This window comes from Rattus norvegicus, chromosome 8, assembly GCF_036323735.1.
Source record: "Rattus norvegicus strain BN/NHsdMcwi chromosome 8, GRCr8, whole genome shotgun sequence".
Lineage (NCBI taxonomy): Eukaryota > Metazoa > Chordata > Mammalia > Rodentia > Muridae > Rattus > Rattus norvegicus.
In genome coordinates this window covers 65108500-65134364 of record NC_086026.1, presented here as the reverse complement: position 1 = coordinate 65134364, position 25865 = coordinate 65108500, and the positions used below count along the sequence as shown (strand labels likewise).

At 38.4% G+C, this 25865-nt stretch overlaps 1 protein-coding gene across 9 annotated transcripts in view; it reads left to right on the top strand.

The window, feature by feature from the left end:
* Scaper (S-phase cyclin A-associated protein in the ER) overlaps positions 1-25865 on the top strand; it is a 399452-nt gene that overhangs the window by 93876 nt on the left and 279711 nt on the right. For 7 of the 9 annotated variants that reach the window (XM_008766363.4, XM_039082383.2, XM_039082384.2 and 4 more), the window contains exons 9-11: positions 338-495; positions 6215-6474; positions 17871-18101. In XM_008766363.4, coding sequence (XP_008764585.1) covers positions 338-495; positions 6215-6474; positions 17871-18101 — 649 coding nt within the window. The remainder of the gene's footprint in view (positions 1-337; positions 496-6214; positions 6475-17870; positions 18102-25865) is intronic. The other 2 variants (NM_001427719.1, XM_039082386.2) reach the window with 1 other exon arrangement.

Here is a 25865-nt window from a genome sequence, read left to right as displayed (position 1 = left end):
CTAAGCTGACAGTGGAGTTTTGATAAATGTGAACTATTAAAGTGACTGTAGAAGGAGTGGATAGGATAACTATGCAGATTTGAGGAAATTAGTATTACTTAATTTTCCAGGAGCCAAAATGGGATATTGCCAACGAAGCATCACTTTTGTAGTTTATAAAAGGAATATACACAGAGAAGAAGGAACCATTTTAATAGTGCCTGTGTCGAGTGACGTGCACTGTTTCTTATAAAAACTAGTAATGGCAAGAAATATTTAGTATTTACATATAATGGTATATTTTCACAGCAATTACTTTGATATTTAATTTATTACATGTGTTTTTCTTTCTCAATAGGAATTTACCTGGTGCAGTAACTGCCCCATGTCTGGCTCCCACAGGTGTCAGTTGGGCTGACAAGGTAAAGGCGCATCACACTGGTTCTTCCACTTCTGAGGTAACAGCTGCTCAGCCCTGTGCACCAATGGCAGTGCAGAAAACTTCCCGGAAAAATGGCAAGTGATTTTTGAGTTACACTTTTTAAGTTTTTTACTTATTCATGTTCTAGCTGCCTATAGTTAGAAAGGAATGTTATGCATTTTAAAACTTGGGCCTTCTGAGTAGTAGGGGCACACACCTTTAATCTCAGCAGAGGGGAGGCAGAGGCAGGTAGCTCTCTGTGAGTTTGCAGCCAGCCTGATCTTCAGATTGAGTCTCAGGATAGCCAGGGCTACATGGAGAAATCCTGTCTTGAAAACCAAACCAAACAACCAAATAACCCCAAACTTGCCCTCATTTTATGTCATATTGATCTCTACTAGTTAAAACCATAAAATTTCGGCTTGCAATGTAATAACTCGTTGGTAGAGTGCTTCCCTAGCATATGGGATATCCTGAGTTGACTCCTAGACATTTCTTTTTTGGTATTATGGATGTATTTCATTTTATTTTTGTATTTTATCTTAGTCATTTTGGCTCATTTTAAACAGTATCCCTTCCTTTTACCTAATGTATTGCCCTAATTTTTTTTTTTTGTATAAGTACACTTATTGCAAATTAGTAGTAGGCCAGAATTCTGTAGTATTCTCTTTTTTGTTGCTATAACATAATATCAGGACTTGTGCTTTTAAAAGAAAAGTTTATTTAATCTATATTTTCAGAGGAGAAAAATAAAATCCAAGATTAGTTGACCCCATCAATTCATTATCTAGATGCTACAAATAAAATTTTATGATCATCAAAATTCTGAAAAAGAGAATTAACTCATACTCTAGAGATTATGGCTAAGTAAATAAATTACTCATTAAAACAGAGAACAGATTTCTATACTTTTAAGCATGCATGGTCTCAAGAAAGGATTATATTTCTCAGTTACCACTATAAAAAAAATAAAACAGCACAGAGAGCCAAAGATTTAATTAATTGATTAATCAGTTGTGACAATCTCAGAATGAGAGCCAGTTGTCCAGACTTTTTAATTAATTAATTAACCAACCAGTGATGACAATCTCAGAATGAGAGTCACTAGCCTGGACTTTTTATGATTATAGTGTGCTGAAAATGAAGAATTTAGGAAGATGATAATATTAAGAATTTGAAAATTAGCTCGGTGTGTTAGTGTGCATCCCAGGGGAATGAGATAGCATCATGATTTGAAGCTTTCCTGACCTTATAGCTGGTTCAGACTAGCCTGAATTATGTCATGAGACCTTGGTGATCCTCTGCTTTGTATTCTACTATACAAAGTATTATACTTTGTATTCTACTAATGTAGTGTACTATTAAGCCAGCTAGTATATTCATACATTACATTTTATCATTCAAAATATGAATTCTGAGTATAGGACCATCTAATGGAGGATAAGTAGCCTCTCAGGGCCCACATCTCTGAAGAAAACTGGTTTTCTTTCCCATCAGTTGCCAGTTGTCTCTGAACTAGGGGTAGGTTTCACCAGCCCTTTTCTCCAGCCATTTTGATTTTTTCATCTTTTTCTGATCTTGTATATATAGTTATAGCTGTTAAGAGTTATTAAAATAGGTGATGACCCTCTCATGTCCTATACCCATGCAGACAGTCTAAAACTAGGTGGACCCAGGAGGTTTATAAAGAGCACATGGAGGTAGATGGATAAGGGAGGAATAAGAGAGGATAGAATAGAAATAGATTTGGCAGACATGTTATATGTATGTATGAAATTCTCAAAATGTTTCCAAAATACATAAAATACTGATGGGTATTAAAAATGCAGTATTGTTTTTTTAAATGCTATCAAATCAGAGTAAGTGGTGATACCAGAATAGAAGAGCAAATGTAAATCTATGTTCAATCACGCATTTGTGATAAAAACCATAGAAACATCTCAGATGCCCAACTTAAAGTCTGCTTTCTCACAGACATGTATTTATGTTTGGATGAACATTAGGATTTGAATCAGCTAAAAAGTAAGAGGCTTTTAGCATTTGCTAGTCATCCCTGTCTTTTTCTTGTTGGGTCTTTTCACATGCCTCACAGATATTTTGTAAGAGCTATACTTGAAAAAACAGACAAACAAACAAACAAACAAACAAACAAACAAATCAACACCCCAAATGCTAGAATTGTATGAACTCTCGTTAAAATAGGTTTTAGTAAGTTTAACTCTCTGACCATCTCTTTAGCTGTTCTTAATCATGTGTTCCTAAACACAGAACTGGTGCTTCTTTATGTGGTTGATTTCAATCCGTATGTGTACATGTATTGATCCAGTTAGCACAGTAAACTGTCTGTTTTACCATTAACCATTGTATGCATAGGAAGCAACCACTCAACTTCCTGAGAGTCACATCCATTTTAATGTCTGACTGCTTCAAAGGTGAAGCTGACAAACTGCTCTTGACAAACTGAGAGTTTGCCTCCAAGTCAGCCTATTGTTTTAAGTCATCATCTACCATTCAGGAATGCTTAGTTCAGCTATGAGGATCACTGTACCTGAAGCTGTCACTCCTACCTATTTCAGAAGGCCCTACACTAACTATGGCTACTTCAGACAACTTTTACCAGATTCGGCTATCACTACCCTTAGTGACCTTTTCTCCTCCAACAATTCTCACTAAGGCCTTGTTATAATTGAAAGCCTATATTTGGACCTTATGCCAGACTTGAGATTGGTGTGGAACTTGGAGAAGTATTGTGAATGATTCAAAAATATAGTTCTACATTTATGTCCCAGTCCTTATAGGCTGTATATAAGTAGAGGGCCAAGCTGGTAATATGAGGAGGAGACAGTGCCGGTGGTTGTCATGTTGATAGCAGCCATAATAGTTACAAGTGGTAGTGGTTATAGCTATACCAATGAGAAGGCTGCTGTAGAGTACTAGGCCTGAACAGTAGGCAGCCTGATGACCTAAATTCAATCCCTTGTTACTTTAGTGGAAGGAAGGAGAGCACTGACTCCTGAAGCTTGTTCTCTTGACTGTCATGGGTACCAGCACAGACAGCATACTAATAAAATAAATATGAAAGCAATAGGGGGAGCCCACAATCACTCTCGCGTGCGCATATACACACACACACATACACAGACACAGACACACACACACACACACACACACACACACACACACACACACACACACACACGGTAGTGGGGTGGGGAAGGAGGGAGAGGGAGAGAGAGAATTAAAGGTTTTTCTCTTCTGTCTTGTAGGATGATAGAGAAGAGGCAGCATACTGTTCCTAATCCTCACAGGGTTTGGTTTGAGATTGTATTAAAGTCCATTACTCCTCTTGAGATTTCCACTGAAAACCCCCTCCATCCCTGGATTCCAGTTTTTGTTTCCAAGAATTGTACTGTTACTTCAGTTTCTGCTTAGCTCACTAACATCCCAGCTGCTTCTTTCTGCTGCTTTTTTGGACTTGCCTTGCATACGGAAAGCTGAGGAGTTAGTTGTCAGCACCTCGGGGAAGATTGAATGCAGATTTTTTTTGGGGGGGAGGTTTATTTTTCTGTAGTGGCCCCCACTTTCTGTAAGGTGTTGCCTCTGCACTCTAGTGCCAGGACAGGCCTGCTGACTTTTGCTAGACACAATTCCTTGTACTCTCAGTGCCAAAAGTTAGAATGCTGAGGGGACTGTGAGTCTGAAGCTGCCATTCCCTTCACTCAGGAATTGTAGGTTCTCAAGACATGCTCATGCTGGGTGCTTTCCAGTACCTTTAAGCAGTTCATTTATATATTTTGTCTAGTTTTTATGGTTGTTTTTGGCAAGAAAAAGGCCAATTTTCATTCAAATTCTTTTTTATGGCCTGAACTATTAAGTCTAAATACATATGCACGCATATATGGCACAGTTACTTAAATTAAAACATGCTGAGTTGTTAGAGAGTCATGTGAAATTTCAGGTGATTTCCATCGTTTGGGAGATGGGAGTGGGAGTGCTGCTGGTGGCAATATGGCTCAGTATGTGAAGAACTTGCCCTCAAGTCTGATGACCTGAGCTCAGTACCTGGATGAATCCACATGGTAGAAAGAACCATGATCTTTGTATGAATGCACCCTCCATAAAATAGAGATAAAGCATGGAATTAAGTTAGAAAAATACAAAAAGATAGCTGTATAATTCTGAAAATTTCGGGATTTCATAAGGCACATCTGGATGGTGTCAGGAAGGATGTCTCGGTGAAAATTTGAAAAATGAATTAAATGAAGGTGAACATTTAAGAACTGTGGAGATAAAGAGGGAAAACTAAAATATCCTTCTTTTGAGGTTGCAAAAGGGAAGTTAAAGCCCAAGCAACTTAAAGAGAAAAATATCTAGATAGCTATCAATTTGAGATTTTTTTCAAACAGATGAATAAAATGGTCAGTTTCTACTATTGTGGCTGAAGGAATAGAAGGGATAATAAAGGTATGTGTCAGGAAAAAGGTAGGGAATAATATAAAGTGCCAATGTTGACAAAGTAGTATTAGGCTATTAAAGCTGTTATACCTCAGATATAGAAAAAATTCAGAAGAAATTGAAAAAATTATTAAAATACAACTTCAAATTTATATAATAACAGGAGAAGCTTGAAGGGACTTTATAATTATCTTGAAAAAATGTGAATCTGAAATATCTTTTCCCAAAAAGATTTTATGTCAAGATGACTGTACCTGCTAATTCTTCTAAACTTGTAAATAAAAATATCAAGTCTATGGAAATTTATCCTTCGGTAAAAAAGGTCATATTTTGTGATGTTAACATAATTTTAATATCAAGACCTAACATGGAAATTACAGGAAGATTGTCTCTTAACACTGATGTAAATATTATAACCAAGCATTAATGCATTAAACTGTGGATGTATCACAACCAGATGGGACATTTTAATTCTTCCTCAGTGGTCTTAGAATTGAATTTAATGCAACTTTGCAAATGACATTTGTAATACTGGAAAATTTATATGTATAAGATTGTAAAAGGAGATGCGAATTTTAGTTTTTGTAGTTTTGTTCTAATATTCTGTTTTGAGTGGCTCAGACAGTTTAACACATGATATGCTGTCTTTTAACAATCATTATTTTAGAAATAGTTTTCACTGAAGGTTCTTTCAAGATGTAATTTGTCTGTAGCCTTTCATTTTTTGTTTCCAAAAGACTTTGGTATAGTTTTTATTTTGAAATACTCCTTTTTACTTGCTTCAGTTTTTAAATTATATGATAGTGTTTGTGTTGGCTGTCTTGGCTAATGGATTAGGTCCAGCTGTTTAGTAGTATTTTTCTTTCTTTTAAAGAATAAAGTGATTAATCCTCATGGTTTGAAGAGGAACTGGCCGAATTAAGTAGAAACTGAAATCTTTTGTTAAACTTTTAATTTTATAATTCATTTTTCTCTCTTTGTGTGGTTCTTATTCATTTAATGATTTCTTGTTTAATTTGCATTATATTTAAGTATAAATGACATATACTTAATAACATGTAGTATGTTTTGATAAAAGTTAAACATGACTAAATATTGAATATAGAATTGATATGACTTACAGCATTGTTCCTTCTGTTGGGTATACTAATAGTATTAAAGAAGTTTTATGAAAAAACAGACTAAATAATTATAGGAAAAGTGCAATAATGTCTAAAATTTGCCTTAAAATATTTAGGAAAAACAATAGGGAAAGAGAAATTAATGAAATTAAATTGGAAAACATTTCTATTTTATAGGTTCTCCAATATTTTTATCATGTAAAGAAAGTTTGATTTAATTCTTTCCTTAATTGCATAGAACGGAAAGATGCTGAGGGATGGGAGACTGTTCAGAGAGGTCGGCCGGTTCGTTCCCGGTCTACAGCAGTGATGCCCAAAGTTTCCCTAGTGACAGAAGCCTTAAGGGCAAAGGATGACAGCGATAAGGAAAACATATGCCTTTTACCTGAAGAAAGCATACAGAAAGGGAAACCTGTTGAAGACAGATGTGCCCCTGCTGAATCGCCTTCCAAGGACTCATTACACCCTTCTGACCATCCTCTTTCTGAGAGAATACAGGTAATATAATTTGAAAATCCACTACTGTGCTTACACATGTCTGTGTGTGCTAGAATATCATATCCTCTCCACTTCAGCTTTTGTTTCTATAATATGAGGTCTTAAGAAGAGTTTCAGATTAGATTGGTTGAATATACCCCAACTTAGGTTCCCATATTAGCATTTCTTACATTTGCTTTTGACTCTGCCTGAATGTCTGTGTACACTGTGCTAAACATTTGAGACTAAGGTGCCAACCTGAAAGCCATCCACATTTATACCACAGCATGCGTTCTCGAGGAACAGGTAGTTTCTTTTATGTTATATGTTATAAAGTGAATATAACATTTGTATAATATGTAATATATAGCCAGCATTTACATTTTTCTTATTATCCCTGCCTTTTAGTATTATGTTAAAAATTCAAAGGCTTTTAAAATTGTTTGTAAAGATTGTACTTATTATTAGTGTGTGTCGTGGTGTACCTGAAGATGTCAGAAGACATCGTATAGGAGCTGGTTGTCTCCGACTCTTATGGTTTGGGGTTTTATACTCAGGTCATTAGGCTTCGCATTTTATCCACTGAGCCATTTTGCAAATCCCTTTGTTTATGGTTGAAGATGGGGCCTTACTATGTAGCTGAGGTTGTCCTATAACTTAACTGTTCTCTTGCTTTCGCCTTATTTATTTATTTATTTAACATTTTTTATTAGATTTTATAAATTTACTTTTCAAATGTTATCCCCTTTCCTGGTTTCCCATCCATAAACCTCCTCTCCCACCCCCCTCCCCCTTCTTCTATAAGGGGTTTTCCCCCACCCAACCACCAACCCCTTCCCAACTCCCTGCCCTGACAATCCCCTACCCAGGGGGGTCTAGCCTTGGAAAGACCAAGGGCATCTCCTCCCATCGGTGCTGAACAAGGGCATCCTGTGCTACATATACAGCTGGAGCCATGGGACTGTCCATGTGTACTCTTTGGATGGTGGTTTAGTCCCTGGGAGCTCTGGTTGGTTGGCATTTTTGTTCTTATAGGGTTGTAAACCCCTTCAGCTCCTTCAATCTGTTTTCTAACTCCTTGAATGGGGTCCCTGTTCTCAGTTCAGTGGTTGGCTGTCAGCATTCACCTCTGTATTTGTCATGCTCTGGCAGAGCCTCTCAGGAGACAACTATATCAGGCTCCTGTCAGCATGTACTTCTTGGCATCAGCAATATTGTCTGGATTTGATGGCTGTATGTATATGGGCTGGATCCCCAGGTGGGGCAGGGTCTGAATGGCCATTCCTTCAGTCTCTGTTTCAAAAGTTGTCTCCATATCTCCTCTTGTGAATATTTTTGTTCCCCCTTCTAAGAAGGACTGAAGCATTGCCATTTTAGTCATCCTTCTTCTTGAGTTTCATGCGGTCTGTGGATTGTATCTTGGGTAATCTGAGCTTTTGGGCTAATATCCACTTATCAGTGAGTGCATACCTTGTGTGGTTTTGTGATTGGGCTACCTCACTCAGAATTATATTTTCTAGTTTCATCCATTTGCCTATGAATTTCGTAAAGTCATTGTTTTTGATAGCTGAGTAGTATTCCATTGTGTAGATGTACCATATTTTCTGTATCCATTCCTCTGTTGAAGGGCATCTGGGTTCTTTCCAGCTTCTGGCTATTATAAATAAGGACGCTATGAACATAGTGGAGCATGTGTCTTTGTTGTATGTTGGAGCATCTTTTGGGTGTATGCCCAGGAGTGGTATAGCTGAGTCCTCAGGTAGTATTATGTCCAATTTTCTGAGGAACCTCCAGACTGATTTCTAAAGTGGTTGTACCAGCTTGCAATCCCACCAACAATGGAGGAGTGTTCCTCTTTCTCTACATCCTCACCAGTATCTGTTGTATGAGTTTTTTAATCTTAGCCATTTCTGACTGGTGTGAGGTGGAATCTCAGGGTTGTTTTGAATAGCATTTCCCTGATGACTAAGGATGTTGAACATTTCCTTAGGTGCTTCTCAGCCATTTGATATTCATCAGTTGATAATTCTTTGTTTAGTTCTGTACCCCATTTTTAAATAGGGTTATTTGGTTCTCTGAAGTCTAACTTCTTGAGTTCTTTGCATATGTTGGATATTAGTCCTCAGTCGGATATAGGATTGGTAAAGATCTTTTCCCAATCTGTTAGTAGCCATTTCGCCCTAATGATAGTGTCCTTTGTCCTTTGCAATCTTCTGAGGTCCCATTGGTCAATTTTTGATCTTAGAACATTAACCATTGGTGTTCTATTCAGGAAATTTTCCTCAGTGCCCATATGTTTGAGGCTCTTCCCTACTTAAGAATGGATTGATTTGCTTTCTTCTACGTGCTGACCTCCAGTTGAACCAATGCCAGAATTGTTGGGGTGGTGGTAATGGGGGGTGGATGGGGAGAGGAAAACCCATATAGAAGGGGAGGGGGTTAGGGGACTGATGGACAGGAAACTGGGAAAGGGAATAACATTTGAAATGTAAATAAGAAATACCGAATTTAATAAAAATGGAAGGAAAAAATGCTATCTTTTTTCCACTGTATGGTTTTAGCTCCTTTGTCAAACATCAAGTGACCATAGGTGTGTGGGTTCATTTCTGGTTCTTCAATTTTAGTCCATTGATCCACCTGCCTGTCTCTGTACCAATACCATACAGTTTTTATGACCATTGCTCTGTAATACTGCTTGAAGTCACGGATGGTGATTCCCCCAAAAGTTCTTTTATTGTTGAGTATAGTTTTCGCTATCCTGGGTTTTATGTTATTCCAAATGAATTTGAAAATTGCTCTTTCTAACTCTATGAAGAATTGAGTTGGAATTTTGATGGGGATTGATTTGATTCTATAGATTGCTTTGGGTAGAATGGCTATTTTTACAATATTAATTCTGCCAATCCATGAGCATGGGAGATCTTTGCATCTTCGCAGATCTTCAATTTCTTTGTTTAGAAACTTGAAGTTCTTGTCATACAGATCTTTCACTTGCTTGGTTAGAGTCACAGCGAGGTATTATATATTATTTGTCACTATTGTGAAGGGTGTCATTTCCCTAATTTTTTTCTCAGCCTGTTTATCCTTTGAGTAGAGGAAGGCTACTGCTTTGTTTGAGTTAATTTTATAGCCAGCCACTTTGCTGAAGTTGTTTTATCAGGGTTAGAATTTCTCTGGTGGAATTTTTTTGGTCACTTAAGTATTCTATCATATCATCTGCAGATAGTGATATGTTGATGTCTTCCTTCCCAATTTGTATCCCTTTTACTTCCTTCTGTTGTCTCATTTCTCTGGCTAGGACTTTGAGAACTATATTGAATAAGTAGGGAGAGAGTGAGCAGCCTTGTCTAGGGTCTGATTTTACTGGAATTGCTTCAAGTTTCTCTCCATTTAGTTTGATGTTGGCTATTGGTTTGCTGTATATTTCTTTTACTATGTTTAGGTATGGGCCTTGAATTCCTGATCTTTCTAAGACTTTTAACAAGAAGGGGTGTTGAATTTTGTCAAATGCTTTCTCAGCATTTAACGAGATGATCAAATTTTTTTTCTTTGAGTTTGTTTATATAGTGGATTACGTTGATGGATTTCCATATTTTGAGCCATCCCTGGATACCTGGGATCAAGCCTACTTGATCATGATAGATGATTGTTTTGATGTGTTCTTGGATTCGGTTTGAGAGAATTTTATTGAGTATGTTTGTGTCAATATTAGTAAGGGAAATTGGTCTGAAGATTTTTCTTTGTTGGGTTTTTGTGTGGTTTAGGTATAAGCATAATTGTGGCTTCATAGAAAGAATTGGGTAGTGTTCCTTCTGTTTCTATTTTGTGGAATAGTTTGGACAATATTGGTATTATGTTCTCTACGAAGGTCTGATAGTATTCTGCATTAAACCCATCTGGTCATGGGCTTTTTTTGTTTGGGAGACTTTTAATGACTGCTTCTGTTTCTTTAGGAGTTATGGGGTTGTTTAAATGGTTTATCTGTTCCTGATTTAACTTTGGTACCTGTTATCTGTCTAGAAAATTGTACATTTCATTCAGATTTTCCAGTTTTGTTGAATGTAGGGTTTTGTAGTAGGATCTGATGATTTTTTTTTAATTTCCTCAGATTCTGTTGTCATGTCTCTCTTTTCATTTCTGATTTTGTTAATTTGGACACATTCTCTGTACCCTCTGGGTAGTCTGGCTAAGGGTTTATCTATCTTGTTGATTTTCTCAAAGAACCAGCTCCTGGTTTTGTTCATTCTTTGTATAGTCCTTTTTGTTTCTACTTGGTTGATTTCAGCCCTGAGTTTGATTATTTCCTGACATGTACTCCTCTTGGGTGTATTTACTTCATTTTGTTCTAGAACTTTTAGGTGTGCTGTCAAGCTGCTGATGTATGCTCTCTCCTGTTTCTTTTTGGAGGCACTCAGAGCTGTGAGTTTTCCTCTTAGCATAGCTTTCATTGTGTCTCATAAGTTTGGGTATGTTGTGCCTTCATCCTCATTAAATTCTAAAAAGTCTTTAATTTCTTTATTTCTTCCTTGACCAAGTTATCATTGAGTCCATTGTTCAATGTCCACGTGCATGTGGGATTTTTGTTGTTATTGAAGACCAGCCTTAGTCCACGGTGGCCTGATAGGATGCATGGGATTATTTCAATCTCCTTGTATCTGCTGAGGCCTGTTTTGTGACTGATTATATGGTTAATTTTAGAGATGGTACCATGATATGCTGAGAAAGTATATTCTTTTGTTTTATTCTAAAATGTTCTATAGATATCTGCTAAATCCATTTGTTTCATAACTTCTGTTAGTTTGTCTGTGTCTCTGTTTAATTTCTGTTTCCATGATCTGTCCATTGCTGAGAGTGGGGTGTTGAAGTCTCCTGTTATTATTGTGTGAGGTGCAATGTGTGCTTCAAGCTTTAGTAAGGTTTCTTTTATGACTGTAGGTGCCCTTCCATTTGGAGCATAGATATTCAGGATTGAGAGTTCATCTTGGTGGATTTTTCCTTTGATGAATATAAAGTGTCCTTATCTTTTTTGATAACTTTTAGTAGATAGTAGATTTTATTTGATATTAGAATGGCTACTCCAGCTTGTTTCCTGGGACCATTTGCTTGGAAAATTGTTTTCCAGCCTTTTACTCTGAGGTAGTGTCTGTCTGTGTCATTGTACTGTCTTCATTGCATGCAGTAAAATGCTGGGTCCTCTTTATGTATCCAGTCTGTTAGTCCATGTCTTGTTATTAGGGAATTGAGTTTATTGATGTTAAGAGATTTTAAGGAATAGTGATTGTTGTTTCTTGTTATTATTGTTGTTAGAGGTGGAATTATGTTTGTGTGTCTCTCTTCTTTTGGGTTTGTTGCAAGAAGATCACTTTCTTGCTTTTTCTAGGGCAGAGTTTTCCTCCTTGTGTTGGAGTTTTTCCATCTGTTACCCTTTGTAGGGCTGGATTTGTGAAAAGATATTGTGTAAATTTGGTTTTGTCATGGAATATCTTGGTTTCTCCATCTATGTTAATTGAGAGTTTTGCTGGATAGAATAACCTGGGCTGCCATTTGTGTTCTCTTAGTGTCTTTATGACATCTGTCCAGGATCTTCTGGCTTTCATAGTCTCTGGTGAGAAGTCTGGTGTAATTCTGATAGGTCTGCCTTTATATGTTACTTCACCTTTTTCCCGTACTGCTTTCAATATTCTCTTTGTTTTAACTATTATGTGATGGGAGGAATTTCTTTTCTGGTCCACTCTATTTGGAGTTCTGTAGGCTTCTTGTATGTTTATGGGCATGTCTTTCTTTAGGTTAGGGAAGGTTTCTTCTGTAATTTTGTTGAAGGTATTTACTGGCCCTTTAAATTGAGAATCTTCTCTCTCTTTTATACCTATTATCCTTAGGTTTGATCTTCTCATTGTGTCCTGCATTTACTAGATGTGTTGGGTCAGAAGCTTTCTGCATTTTACATATTCTTTGACTGTTGTGTCAATGTTTTCTATTACCATAGAAAACCCATATTCTGCCCCTGAGATTTTCTCTTCAATATCTTGTATTCTGTTCATGATGCTTGCATCTATGACTCCTGATCTCTTTCCTAGGTTTTCTATCTCCAGTGTTGTCTCCCTTTGTGATTTCTTTATTGTTTCTATTTCCATTTTTAGATCCTGGATAGTTTTGTTCAATTGCTTCACCTGTTTGGTTGTGTTTTCCTGTAATTCTTTAAGGGATTTTTGTGTTACCTCTTTAAGGGCTTCTACTCGCTTACTTGTATTGTCCTGTATTTCTTTAAGGGAGTTATTTATGTCATATATATATATATATATATATATATATTTATTAACTTGAGTATTTCTTATATACATTTCAAGTGTTATTCCCTTTCCCGGTATCCGGGCAAACATCCTCCTCCCCCCTCCCCTTCCTTATGGGTGTTCCCCTCCCAACCCTCCCCCCATTGCCGCCCTCCCCCCACCAGTCTAGTTCACTGGGGGTTCAGTCTTAGCAGGACCCAGGGCTTCCCCTTCCACTGGTGCTCTTACTAGGATATGCATTGCTACCTATGAGGTCAGAGTCCAGGGTCAGTCCATGTATAGTCTTTGGGTAGGGGCTTAGTCCCTGGAAGCTCTGGTTGCTTGGCATTGTTGTACATATGGAGTCTCGAGCCCCTTCAAGCTCTTCCAGTTCTTTCTCTGATTCCTTCAACGGGGGTCCTATTCTCAGTTCAGTGGTTTGCAAATTCCTCTATCATCATCATGAGATGTGATTTTAAATCCAAATCTTGCTTTTCCAGTGTGTTGGGGTATCCAGTATTTGTTTTGTTGGGAAAACTGGGCTCTGATGATGCCAATATTTATCTATATTATATATTTATATATATATGTATATATACACACACACATATATATGTATATATGTGTATATATATACACATATATACATATATATATATATATATATATATATATATAAACTTCCTGTTTTCTACATCTCTAGGGGTCTTAAATGTGTCTCAAATTAGAAGACTATGTAAGGTATCACCTCAAAGAGGTTTACAATCTCACAAAGACATAAAACACAAACAGTAAAGAATACTGTAATATTAGAGCCTTGTCATGGATAAGCTTGTCAGTGCACACATGTGGCTTCAGGTACTCTGCAGGTGGAGAAGATGATCACAAGTTCAAAATCAGCCTGGGCTGCAAAGTGAAGTCAAGGTCCACCTGAGCCCCTCAGTAGCCTCCGATCTCAAAAGAAAAAAGTTAAAGACAAAATGTAACTCAGTGGTAGAGCACTTGCCTGGCATGTGTATAACACCTAGGTTCATTCACCAATACAGAAAAAATTAAAAGAAAATTGCAAGATCAGGTAAGAATTATTTCCAATGGGAAAATATTTTTTGGATAAAGATTAATTTGAACAGTAAATATCATTCTAAACTGAAAAATATTACTACTATTTTATAAATGACTTATTTTATTTAGATCCTTTCTTCTGATAACAAAGAATATGTCATTGTTCATTTTACATAACAATTCTAAGAAATGAATGAGAAATTTTATACAAAATACACATAAACTTTATCTAAAAAGCATTTGAGTTCCTAAGTCAAAGTAAAAAAATGCTGGGAACCTTAACTTCAAAAAATATATCTAAAATTCCCCATTGTAGACAGTTAAAACAGAAACATATCTCAATGTCATTTCTAATGATACTAAACCATAAATAAAAAAAAAGAACACCATCTGAGCTGATTAATAACACCTTGTCAAATTACAATCATTGTGGCATTAATTATAATCACTTTATTTCTGACACAAAGAGATGAAAAAAATTAAACTCCAGACCAAAAAAATGAATAAACAAAGAACATTGTTTATGAAACAAAACAAAACCAAAGCTGCAATGAGTTCTTCCAGACACATGAAGGACAGGAGCCTAAGACAGATGAGGAACTGTCCCAAATGACAAACACTACCACAAGGTGCTAGATATGATCCTAGATCAGAAAGTCACATTACTGAATCTACCAAGATGATCAGTAGGGCCATGCATAGTCACTTATCCTTGCAGCCCCAGAACTCTGGAAGCTAAAAGGATGATCACGAGTTTGAGGTCAGCTTGGGTTACACGGTAAACCTGAATCAAAATCAAACAACAAAAGCAGTCAGGCACAGTAGGACATAACTGCAATGTTAACCTTCGAAAGGCTAAAATAAGGCTGAAAGCCAGTCTCCTGGAGCGCAGATACACATGAGAGCAGAGGTAAGACCTGCTTGGAGCCCTCAGGACACAGGAACCCAGAAACAGTCTGGGACAGGAACCTTCCGGTTTCCACCTGTTCCCTGAGCTGACTGGTCCCACAGTGATCTGTGCCCAGATCCCATGGAGAGAAAATGGGACTCTCAGAAGTGCAGACAATCCTGAAAGCACAGGGGAGACCACCACTTCTGCTTATATTCCTGGCCCAAGAAGAACCAGCCTAGAGCACTCTGGACACAGGAACCAAGGGGCAGTCTAGGACAGGATCCTTCCAGTTTTCTGCCTGTTCCAGGAGCTGACCTGGTCCCACAGCTCTCTGTACCCAGATCCCGCTGGGAGGAAGCCAGTCTCCAGGAGTGCTGATACACAGGGTTATAGGAGGGTCAAGCCACTGTTAGAGACAGCAAGACCAACTAACACCAGAGATAACCAGATGGTGACAGGCAAGCAAAGGAACCTAAGCAATAGAAATATATATATATATAAAATATAAAATATAAATATTGGCAAATGTGTGTGTATACTTTTTATTAATCATTTTATTCTTTTACATTTCAAATGATATCCCCCTTCCCCATTAATCCTCCACAAATCCCCCCCACAACCCCACAACCTCCCCTTTGCCTATATGAGGATGTTCCTCTAGCCACTTAACCACTCCTGCCTCAGCACTGTGGCATACTCCTATGCTGGGGCATCAAGCCTCCGCAGGACCAAGGGTTTCCCCTCCCATTGATGCTAGATAAGGCCATCCTCTAGATTCCTTATCTGGAGCCATGGCTCCCTCCATGACTCAACTCTTTGGTTGGTGGTTTAGTTCCTGGGTGCTCTGGGTGGTCCAGGTAGTTGATATTGTTCTTCCTATGTGGTTGCAGTCCTGTTCAGCTCCTTCAGTCCTTCCCCTAGCTCTTCTATTGGTATCCCTGGGCTCTCAGCCCGATGGTTGGCTTTAAGTATCTATATCTGTATTGGTCAGGTGCTGGTAGAACCTGTCAGGAAACAGCCATACCAGGCTCCTGTGTCACTTTATCGTCCTGGTGGGCCTGGAACAGTCTATGTGGGCCAGGCTACCCTGGAACTCACAGAGGTTCATTTGCCTTTGTCTTCTCTGGGTGCTGGGACCACAGGTGTGTAGCACCACACCCATCTCTTTTTGCTTTAGGATAGACTCTAACACCGTGACCTGTGGTCCTCCAGCTCTTCCCGCCTCTACTCTCCAGTGCCAGGATTCCACCACACCGGAAAAGAAGTCACTTTTTAATTTTTCCTACCATCAGAAATTTTACTGATGTGTCTTACTTAAAACTATAACCTGGTACTAAAATTAATGATGTTTTTGTGTATTGAAATAAATAAGCACATTTGAATTTTGAGGTTTAAAGAATATTCCACTTAAAGAATTTTTGAGTATTTAAAATATTTACTGTAAAGTTTCAGTGTGAGAGCTTAGTTCTGATAGAAGTCAAAGTGATAACAGTATTCATATTCTTCACTGTCACCCTGAAAATGGAATTAAGGTGTTTACAACTTTTCTCAACTTTATTTTATGGTTTAGATTTGATTTCTTTGATAAATGTTACTGAGTTTCTAATAAACAGCCAACTGTTTATTAGCATCGGTAATGCCAATGTAAATATTGTCAAGGAGATAATAAACCACAATGACTGACAGGTTAATGATGTTGATGACGTGAGCCAATTTAAATGATGTTTATGTTAAGATCAACACGTTGGATGCGAAGTTCTGACCAGTAGTAGGATTTTTAGAGTAGTTTGTGAGACTTGGCCAAGTTTAGTATTTGTAGAAACAGTTCATCAAACTCAGAGCTTTCTGTCCACTGCAGTGTTTACCAGTGTTTATTAGAAGTTATGTGAGCATTAAATCCACAGCTTTAGGTTTGAGTTCTTTGACCTGAAGTATAATTGGAACACAAAGCGCCATTTTTTATTTTGTTGGAATGTGAAAATATACTTGCTTATATTTATTAAATTAGATTTAAAAATGGATATGTAGGTGGTCTAAGCCAATGTTACTAACTTTTTCTATTTTTGCATTTCTGTTCATCATATGTGAATTATTCATTTTTTAAAAGATTTATTTATTTATTTTATATATAAGTACACCGTAGCTGTCTTCAGACACACCAGAAGAGGGCATCAGAGGCCCATTATAGATGGTTGTGAGCCACCATGTGGTTGCTGGGAATTGAACCCACGACCTCTGGAAGAGCAGCCAGTGCTCTTAACCGCTGAGCCATCTCTCCAGCCCTGTGAATTATTCTTGAATGAACAATGGGGGAGCGGGCATTTAAATCTAAAGTCTATAAAGTGCATGAGGAAATTCCATGGTTGTTAGTGTCTCATCTTAGCTCAACCTCTTGTCCTCTGAGACTACTGCAGGATGTCTTTTTTAATTTTTCAAAAATTTATGAGGTTGTGTTTTAAAGAGGACACAGTGATAATTTTGAGTAAACTTTCTCAAAATAAATTGTAGTAAGAAATGTTTTTAAAGATATTTTCAGGATGCTGACTCTCCCCATTTGATGTTAGATAGTTCACAAAGACTGCCTAATACCTTCGATCAAATGCGTACAACGGTCGGTGTTATGTATGTGACTAGGTTTCCTAGTGGGAGATATGAAATGCTGACCGAGAACCAGCTTACTGGGGCTGGTGAGATGATCCCCAAGTAAAGGCTGCCAAGTCCAGTGGCCTGAGTTTAGTACCAACCCACATCATTCAAGTAGAGCGTTCATTCCTACAGGCTGTCTTCTGGTCATGGTCTCACTGACGTGTGTACATCTGTACTCATGAATAGTAAATAAATGTTAAAAAGAAATAAAGGCCACACTTCTGAAAGGAAATGTTGCAATTTGTAAAGCATCACTCCCGAGAATACCAAAGATGATGCTCAATACATAGTAGGCATGTGGAGAAAGATTCTGTAGCTGTATGATTTCTTTCCTTCCACTGTGCTTCACACACACACACACACACACACACACACACACACACACACGAGGGGGGAGGGAAAGTTGGGGGGAGATTGATTGAAGTTTTCTATTAGACAGGTGAGTGCTGCTTCACTTGATAGGTTATTGAGAACTAGCTCTTTCAGAATGTAATATTTGTTCCATTTGAAATTCATCCCTGGCTCATTCTAAAAGCATGTGTTTTTAGTTCACAGTGAGTATTTTGGATGATGTCAAGAATTCTGGTAGTAGTCAAGACAATTCAGTGCATACTTCTGAAATACCAGCTATTCACAGTGATGTAGTATGTGTTGCTGTTACTCCACAAACCACCACAGCTTTGCCAACAGACAAAGACAGAGTTCCAGCAGAGACAGTAGGAATGGTGACTGAGACAACGGACCCTTCAGATATTTCAAATGTGAGTGCTGCTGACTGGGTAAGAACAACTTATCGGAATCCTGTATTGATATATTAAAAAGTATGAATTTAGGTATTGTTCATCTTTATTATAACCTCATACTTTACAGAACTGGTTTTATTTATCTGTCATTTCATCCTAACACTTTTCTAACAATATTTTCAGATACTTAAAAATTCTTACTGATATGTAGAGGATGAAAATTATAACAATTGTTCAGTTTATATGCAGTTTTATCAAGTGCATTTTAGCAACCTAGCATCCACATTAAAAGTAAGTTAGAAGGGAAAAGAACATGAATTCTGTAAGTCTTTTTTTTTTTCTTCAATGTCTGGTATTTCCATCAATGAGAAAGGATGTCTGCTTGTCTTTTACTGCTGCTTCTGCTTCTGCTGCTTCTGCTGCTTCTGCTGTTTCTGCTGCTTCTCCTCCTCCTCCTCCTCCTCCTCCTCCCCCTTCTCCTCCTCTTCCTTTTCCTTCTCCCTTCTTCCTTTTTGTCAAGGATTTATATAATCTAGGTTGGCCTTGAATTTGTTATGTAGCTGAGCATGACATTGAACTCCTAATGCCCTGTTTATACCTCCCAAGTGCTGGAATTGTAGGAGTGAGCCTTCAAAAACAGCTGGAGGGTAGGGCTTTGCTTAAGTAACTTATTAAAGAAATGGATGCAGATGTAAATGAGGTGATTATAATTAAAATTTATTTATCTTTTTATTTGTAAATATATATATAAATATATATTCATATGTTCATGCATATTTTAACTTTTCCTTAAGAACATGTATGTATCCGATATATGTTCATGGTACAGGTGTACATGCACATATATGTGGAGGCCATAGTGAGTGTCAGTGTGTCTTCCTCTATTGCTCCCCCCCTTAAGTGAAACAGGGAGGCTCATTAAACCTGTGGTTCACAGGATGCCTAGGGTCACTAGGCAGTGAACTCCAAGGACCTGCCTGTTTCTGTTCCCTGTCCCTATCTCTACTCCCTGGTTACTGATGTGTGGCGCCGTGCCTGAGTTTTGTGTGTGTGCTGGACACCTGAGTTAGATGCTCATGCTTGAATGGCAGGTGCTTTACCAAATAAGCCATCTCCTGGGTCCCTAATTTTATTTTTTAAAGACAATTATATGTAATAATTTCTTTTAAAATTTAGTAACTCAGGATGTCTACAAGTGATATTAGGTGAAATTCTACATCTTAAAGAGATAATCACACTAAGTAGGAAATTGCTATGAGATGGTTCAGTAAAGAAAAAGAAACAAGTATGACAGCAATAACAAAAATAATATTTCAGTTCCTTTAATAAGATTGTATAAGGTTTTCTCTTCTTGTGTCTTTTAGTAATGAATTTAAAAATGATTATAATTAAGACCAAGTGAGTACTTACTCTAACATAAGTTGTAAAATTTGTTGTATTTATGCTTTCTATTTCTGCAGCTAGAAAGCATAGTAAGTTGTTTCTCTTGTGGTTTGATTATAGGAGGACTCTCATGGGTTACTTTAGATTGATGTCACATGTAGTTTCTTTAGGTGGGAGAAACAGATTTCTTGCAATGATGAGGAAAGTGAGTTTTATTTTGTTTCTCAGTATGATATTGTCATAGGGTAGCTCAAATACAATAAAATACAATAGAACACAATCTGTTCACCTGATTAACAGAACCATTACCAAAATCTGACTGGGAATCTTCCTAACAGGGTGCTTGCTTGACATGTGTAGGACCCTGAGTTTGAGTCTTAGTGTTAAAAGTCAATCTTTTCGGGGCTGGGGATTTAGCTCAGTGGTAGAGCGCTTACCTAGGAAGTGCAAGGCCCTGGGTTCGGTCCCCAGCTCCGAAAAAAAGAACCAAAAAAAAAAAAAGTCAATCTTTTCTACAAAGATCCCTGAACCTTGGAAAGATTGTAAGAACCAAGTATGGTCATTAACCTCAAGGAAACAATATTCTTCCAAACAACAAAGCAGCTACAGCTATGAGTTCACAGCGCCTGTGACTGTTCACAAGACTGCCCTGAGCTCTAGCCAGACAAATCCCAGCACAGGATGTGGGAGAGAGGACATGAAATCCTATCACTAGCTCAGGAGTTATGGCATTTGGTAGCTTCCATCTAGGAGAGGGAGAGTCAGTTTTTCAAATGATGTGATAATGTCTTTGATGAAGTCAGGCAGTTGATAGTAACTTTGCTAACAGTATAATGATATTATGCTGTTATAAACCCAGCTTCTATTTAAGCCAACTGTTTAGAGTTGCATTTTCAATTTTCTTGAAAAGTCAGTTTAAATAATAGTAAATTATTTATATCTCACAGTTGCTACCAAGTTGTGTATGAATGACTTAATTAGGGTGTTTGTCATTTATACACTCTGGTGTAAGATTTGAATCTTCAGATTTTCATAAATAAAATGCATTTCAGGAAATACAAAATTGACTGAGAAAATGAAGAAACAGAATAGATTTATGTACTAACTTACCTTTTGCAAACACACACACACACACACACACACACACACACACACACAGGCATTTGGGATTTAGTTATTCTTTCTATGCTTGTGTGGCACATTAATAACAGCTACTTTCTAAAGGGCTTTCAGACATTTAGGAAGAATGTATGATACCCATTAATTATCTTTACACTTCCTAATTAATTCTGTTTCTTGGGAACAACCTTTGTGTTTTGCATGTTTTCATAGGGGCCTGTTAATGAATGAGGAAGGGAAGTCTAAAAATCAGAGATGTGTAGATTCTATTCCAAATTACTTCTAGCCTGAGGTTTAAGAATTTGCAGTTTGCAGTACTTTTATTGAGTTATAATAGATTTTAGTGGTCTTTTCATAGTTCATGTGTACAAATCGATGAAATTTTACTTGTGCTTATTCCTTTGAAACCATCACTGTAAACAAGATCCTCCACACAGTGAGGGCTGCCCACAGTTCTTACATTCCTCTCCACAGCCTTCCTTCCAGCCTTGCCTTTCTCTTCTTCCTGGTCCACTGTATCCTCCTCTCCTGCCTTTCCCTATGTTGAAGTTTGTGTTTTCAGAATTTTATATAAATACAGTCACATGTTCTTTGTTTTCCACCTTTCAGCAGCATAGTTGTTTCTAGGTTCATCCATGAAGTATGTGTAATCAGTCATCTGTTGCTTTTTCAGCTTCAGTGGTAGCTTGTTTTGTACATACAACACAACATTTGCTCATTCATTTGATTAGAGATACCCAAGGCACTTGAAGTTTTTATTTCTCATGGTTAAAAAATCACATGAATATTTTTGTATGTTTCGTAATATGATGTTCCAAGGATAGAAGCCTGCATCTTGTGCATTCTAGGGAAATGTTCTGCCACTGAGCCAGATCCTCAGTCCTCTATATGTATCTTTGTGTGAACCTGTGTTTTCATTTTACTTTCGATTTTGTTGATATTATCCTGTGACTTATTTCATGTTATTTTAATAATAAGATGTCGCGCGCCTAAAGTCTCGCCAGTAAGAACGACGCGCGGACACCAGGATCCTTCTGCAGCAAAGCGTTTATTGCATCTTAAAGAGGAGAGAGTGAGCCCCAGAATGGCGCTGCTTATATACACCCTAATGTGGCGTGTCCACGCCTGATTGGTTGCTTACCCATGATCTCATCGGCACGCCCCGGGGTGGGCAAAGACTTGGTGCGAACACACTCTTGCACATGCACACACAGCTAGTTTCCTAAAAGGAAGTCCGGCTGGCGCAGCAGAAGCCAGCGCCATCTTGTAATGGCGAATGTTATTGCAGTTTTCCACATGGGGCACAGCGGGAGCCAGCGCCATCTTGTAATGGCGAATGCTATCACAGCTTTCCACATCTCCCCCTTTTTGTTTTACTAGACTGAGGCTGGTCTAGGCCTCTGCAGTTACGTCCATCTGCTGTGGCTCCTGTCTTAAGTCGTTCCTCTAATGTCACAGCCTTATCTGTCATAGGGTAACTCTATCGCCACCAGGCCCCGTGTCTTAGATTGGTCTGTGCATGAGGAAAGTTGCCCGTCTCTGGATACTGCAGTGCTGTGTGACAGTAACTGCTAAACGACCTAGGGCGAACTCTACAAAAGAGGCCAGCCAGAAAATGAGTTAGTGGGGAAATCATGATCACCCTATCACGTGCAATGAGGAAACCTCAGCGATGTAGAAGGGCTGATCAAAGAATCATTGAGTCTCTCTCATCCCAGTGCAATGGATCCACAAATCCATGGGGTGCAAGAGCAGAGAACTCAGATGTCGACTAATTCCTGAGCATAGATAACCAAATTCCAGGGGAGGCCCCTTGTTCAATGGCCACAAGTGTTTGAGTGACAACGACCTTGTCACGTTTCTGTTGAGATCTGAGTTTGTAAACCAACCATAGCATGAACACTAATTCACAGCATAGGGCTATACCAAACAGAGCCACTCCCGATAAGTAGTGCGCACCTCATCTGGTTCTCCTCAGCTGCTACCACCAAGGGCCGTAGTCAAGCCGCTCCTATAATAAAATTTAGAATTCCCAATTGTTAGCAACTACTCCAGAAAGTTCACCCACTGTGCTTGCCTAACAATAGATTGGGGGAGGGTAACTCTAGACACTGCAGACACAATGGCTGTAGCAGTAATGGCTGCTACAATAGCAGCGAAAGTAACAAGGTCTTTCCCAGGACAGTTTAGGATCGGTCATTCTTCTCTGGAACAACCAGCAGGCAATGGAACCATGTCTGAGATCTGTACAACCAGGGCAGAATTCCCCAGTCCACAGCAGCTTCACGCAGATGGCATTCCTGTGAAGCTACAGACTGCAAAATGACAGCACCAGTTAAGACAGCAAGAGTCGCCAGGGGAATGAGGGGGGCAAGGGTAATGGAGTCCAGTCTTCTCCAGAAAGCAGCAGTGCACAGAGGGTCTGAGCATAGGCCACAGTGGGACGGGACACACACAGTGGTTGACAAAAGATGAGGGGGGGATCTTCCATCTTCCTCTAAGAGTACAGGAATGACTTCAAGGACCCGAACCAGGAGAGTTGAATCTTCATGCTCTCAGGATCAGCAAGTCTCACCAACCACTCAGGCAGCTGGCATACTCTTGTAGCATCCTGTAGAAAAAACACAAAGATTCCCTCTTCCCCATATAAAATATCTGAACAGGATCATGTCAATATATGAATCTTTCTATTTCACCTAGGTAGAAGTATGCCTAGTTGTAGGGTGCCATAAACACTCAAGGGTTCCTTGGCATCCAAATTTTAAAATTGAAATAAAAGGAGCATTATTTAGCATACAGGGATAACTCCCCCTTTTTATTTATTAAGATATAAACTGTCTAGTATCATTGTCCTCCCTCGTTAAGGGGTCTAGGCAATCCAGTTTGAGTTCTTATATGGCCTCTAAAGGAACAGTATTTAGTGTTCTTAACCACTAAGCCATCTCTCTAGCACCTCACAAACTTTATTTGCAATGAGGATAACAAAGACCTAAGTCCTCTCTAAGGTGAGGTACTTAGCCAACTAACATATCCTTAGAAGTTTAAAATTAGTTTCAAATATTCTTTTCTGGAGTAGTGTAACAGCTACTCCCCAAACATTAAAGCTCATTTTGAGAGCAAATGTTTGTAGTAAAAATTTCTATATACACTGAAAGATTTAAAGTTCTAACTTCTTACATTGAAGAAGTGACAAAATTATATAATATAAGGCTATTAGCCATTCTTTTGTAAAAATTTTTAATGATATCACTTCATGGGCTCTCTAAAATTATAAGCAAGCTCACGAAATGAAAACTCACAATCGCCAGGACATCCTCTAAATCTATCTTGAAATGGCAGTTGGAGTAAGCAAACAGGCTGTAATGCTCTCACAAGTTCTAAAACCTCATCAATCCTTTGTAAATCCTGTAACAATCTCTACCTGTTTGATTTTTTCTCAATTACAAATAAGTTTGAGTTAGTCAATGTAACACTGGCAATCCTTAATCACAATCTTTAAGTTCTCCTTGTAACACCAGAGCACAGCCACAACTTTGGAAAGTCACCTGAGTCCTGAGTATGTGACTAGGCAGCTGTTCTTGGGGCAGTGAAATTAGCATCAAAATACAGATAACTTCAGGGCAAACCACAACTTTGGAAAGCAAAACTCAACCTCCAACAACCTAGTCTCCAAAATCCAGTCTCCAAAACGCCGAGTCTGTCCTTCATGCTACAAAGTTTGACTGCCAATTCCTACATATGAACGCACGATGGTGTGGTCTCTGATACCTCAAAGAGACGTTGCCCTAAATTCTTTTAGAAGCTTGGTTTCTAGAGTAAGAATTCCATAAAAATATTATCTCAATTTAGACCTGTTTCCCTAGGTTGGCCCATATCACATGTTGTCTAGAATGACCTCATCCAAATTACAATTTTAAGCCAATTTTCTGTTACCAATGTTACACCTTTTTAACCATATCTAATAACTTAAAAGCCAATAGTACATAACCAAGACATGTAGAGCATATTTATACATTTAAAACCAATCAGAAACAAAATTGAAGTGGCTACACATGTCTTTAATATTTAGACCAAGCACCATTTTTACTTTTTCTAGCTATGATTTTAAGAGAAGCACCTTGTCACCTGCTAAGTCAAATAATAAGTCAGGGATTTTTTTTTAAAAGAAACAACCATTTTTAAAAGAAACAACCATCCGCTCCCTTAACATAGAAGCTGAGGAGCTGCTGGCGCCTTTAAGATAGCTCGTGCAGACGCTCAGCCCCCGGGCAGCTTCTCCAGCTGACCTAGACACCTGGCTACAGGTACAGGGCTCTAAAGGCCGATTGAAACTGCTTTTCATTCATTTGTTCCTTTTTTGAAACGAGTTAAAACCAAATCAAGGTGTGAACGACTGGCAGATAATGTTTTTACCATTTTTTCTTTTGAACATGAAACATAAAACATTTAAACAACGAGAAACAAAAACCACAGACATAAACTGACAGACATGGACAGCTTGGTGCACCAAGGACAGACAATACACATAGAGAGAAAAACTAGATGGTGTCCCACCGAAGGGACCCACATATCCTACCTATGGAACCCAGAACCGGAAATAAGCATTTCTCCAATAGGAGCCAGCAGAAAGGCAGGACATCTCCTGCCTTCCCTCTGTTCCTAGGAGAGCTCTAAAAAGTTTTTCTCTTTCTACAAAGCATCTGCAAGAGTCCGGCAGGACTGTTTTTCCCAAGCCCATTCATTCTCTCTCAAGTCTAGGGTGTAAACTATCTCTAGTCAGGGTCCAAACATAACTCTAAAAGAAGCATATGCAAAAACGCTTTACTATTACCTTGTCCCATTTATATGACAAGTTTTACTCAGGCTAGCCCAAATCATCCAGGCCTTTTCTGGCCCATCTTACCCCAATCCATCCCTGCTTCTATGCCGGCTGGGCTCCCGGGACGTCCTAACAGTACCCCTTTCTTCTCCGATCTCGGTGGGACCTCTGTTTGTCCGCGCCAGCACCGACATGGTACCGAGAATCGGGCGAAAGCCTGTGGGATGAAAGAAACACACACACACAGGTTATTCGTGTCAAGCCCACAATAAGATTATTATTATAGGTGACTTATTCTGTCTGCACACTTTTATCTCTTTAGAGAACAGTGCTGACCTCTCAATATATCTATGATTTTTTTTTTTTAAAGGAAGACAGGATTTATTCTAGCTGGCAGAGGTTTTACAGTTTATCATGGCGGCATTACTGTGTGATTGGCTAAATATTCAGTTGGGAATCACAGAAGAGAGTGGGAACAG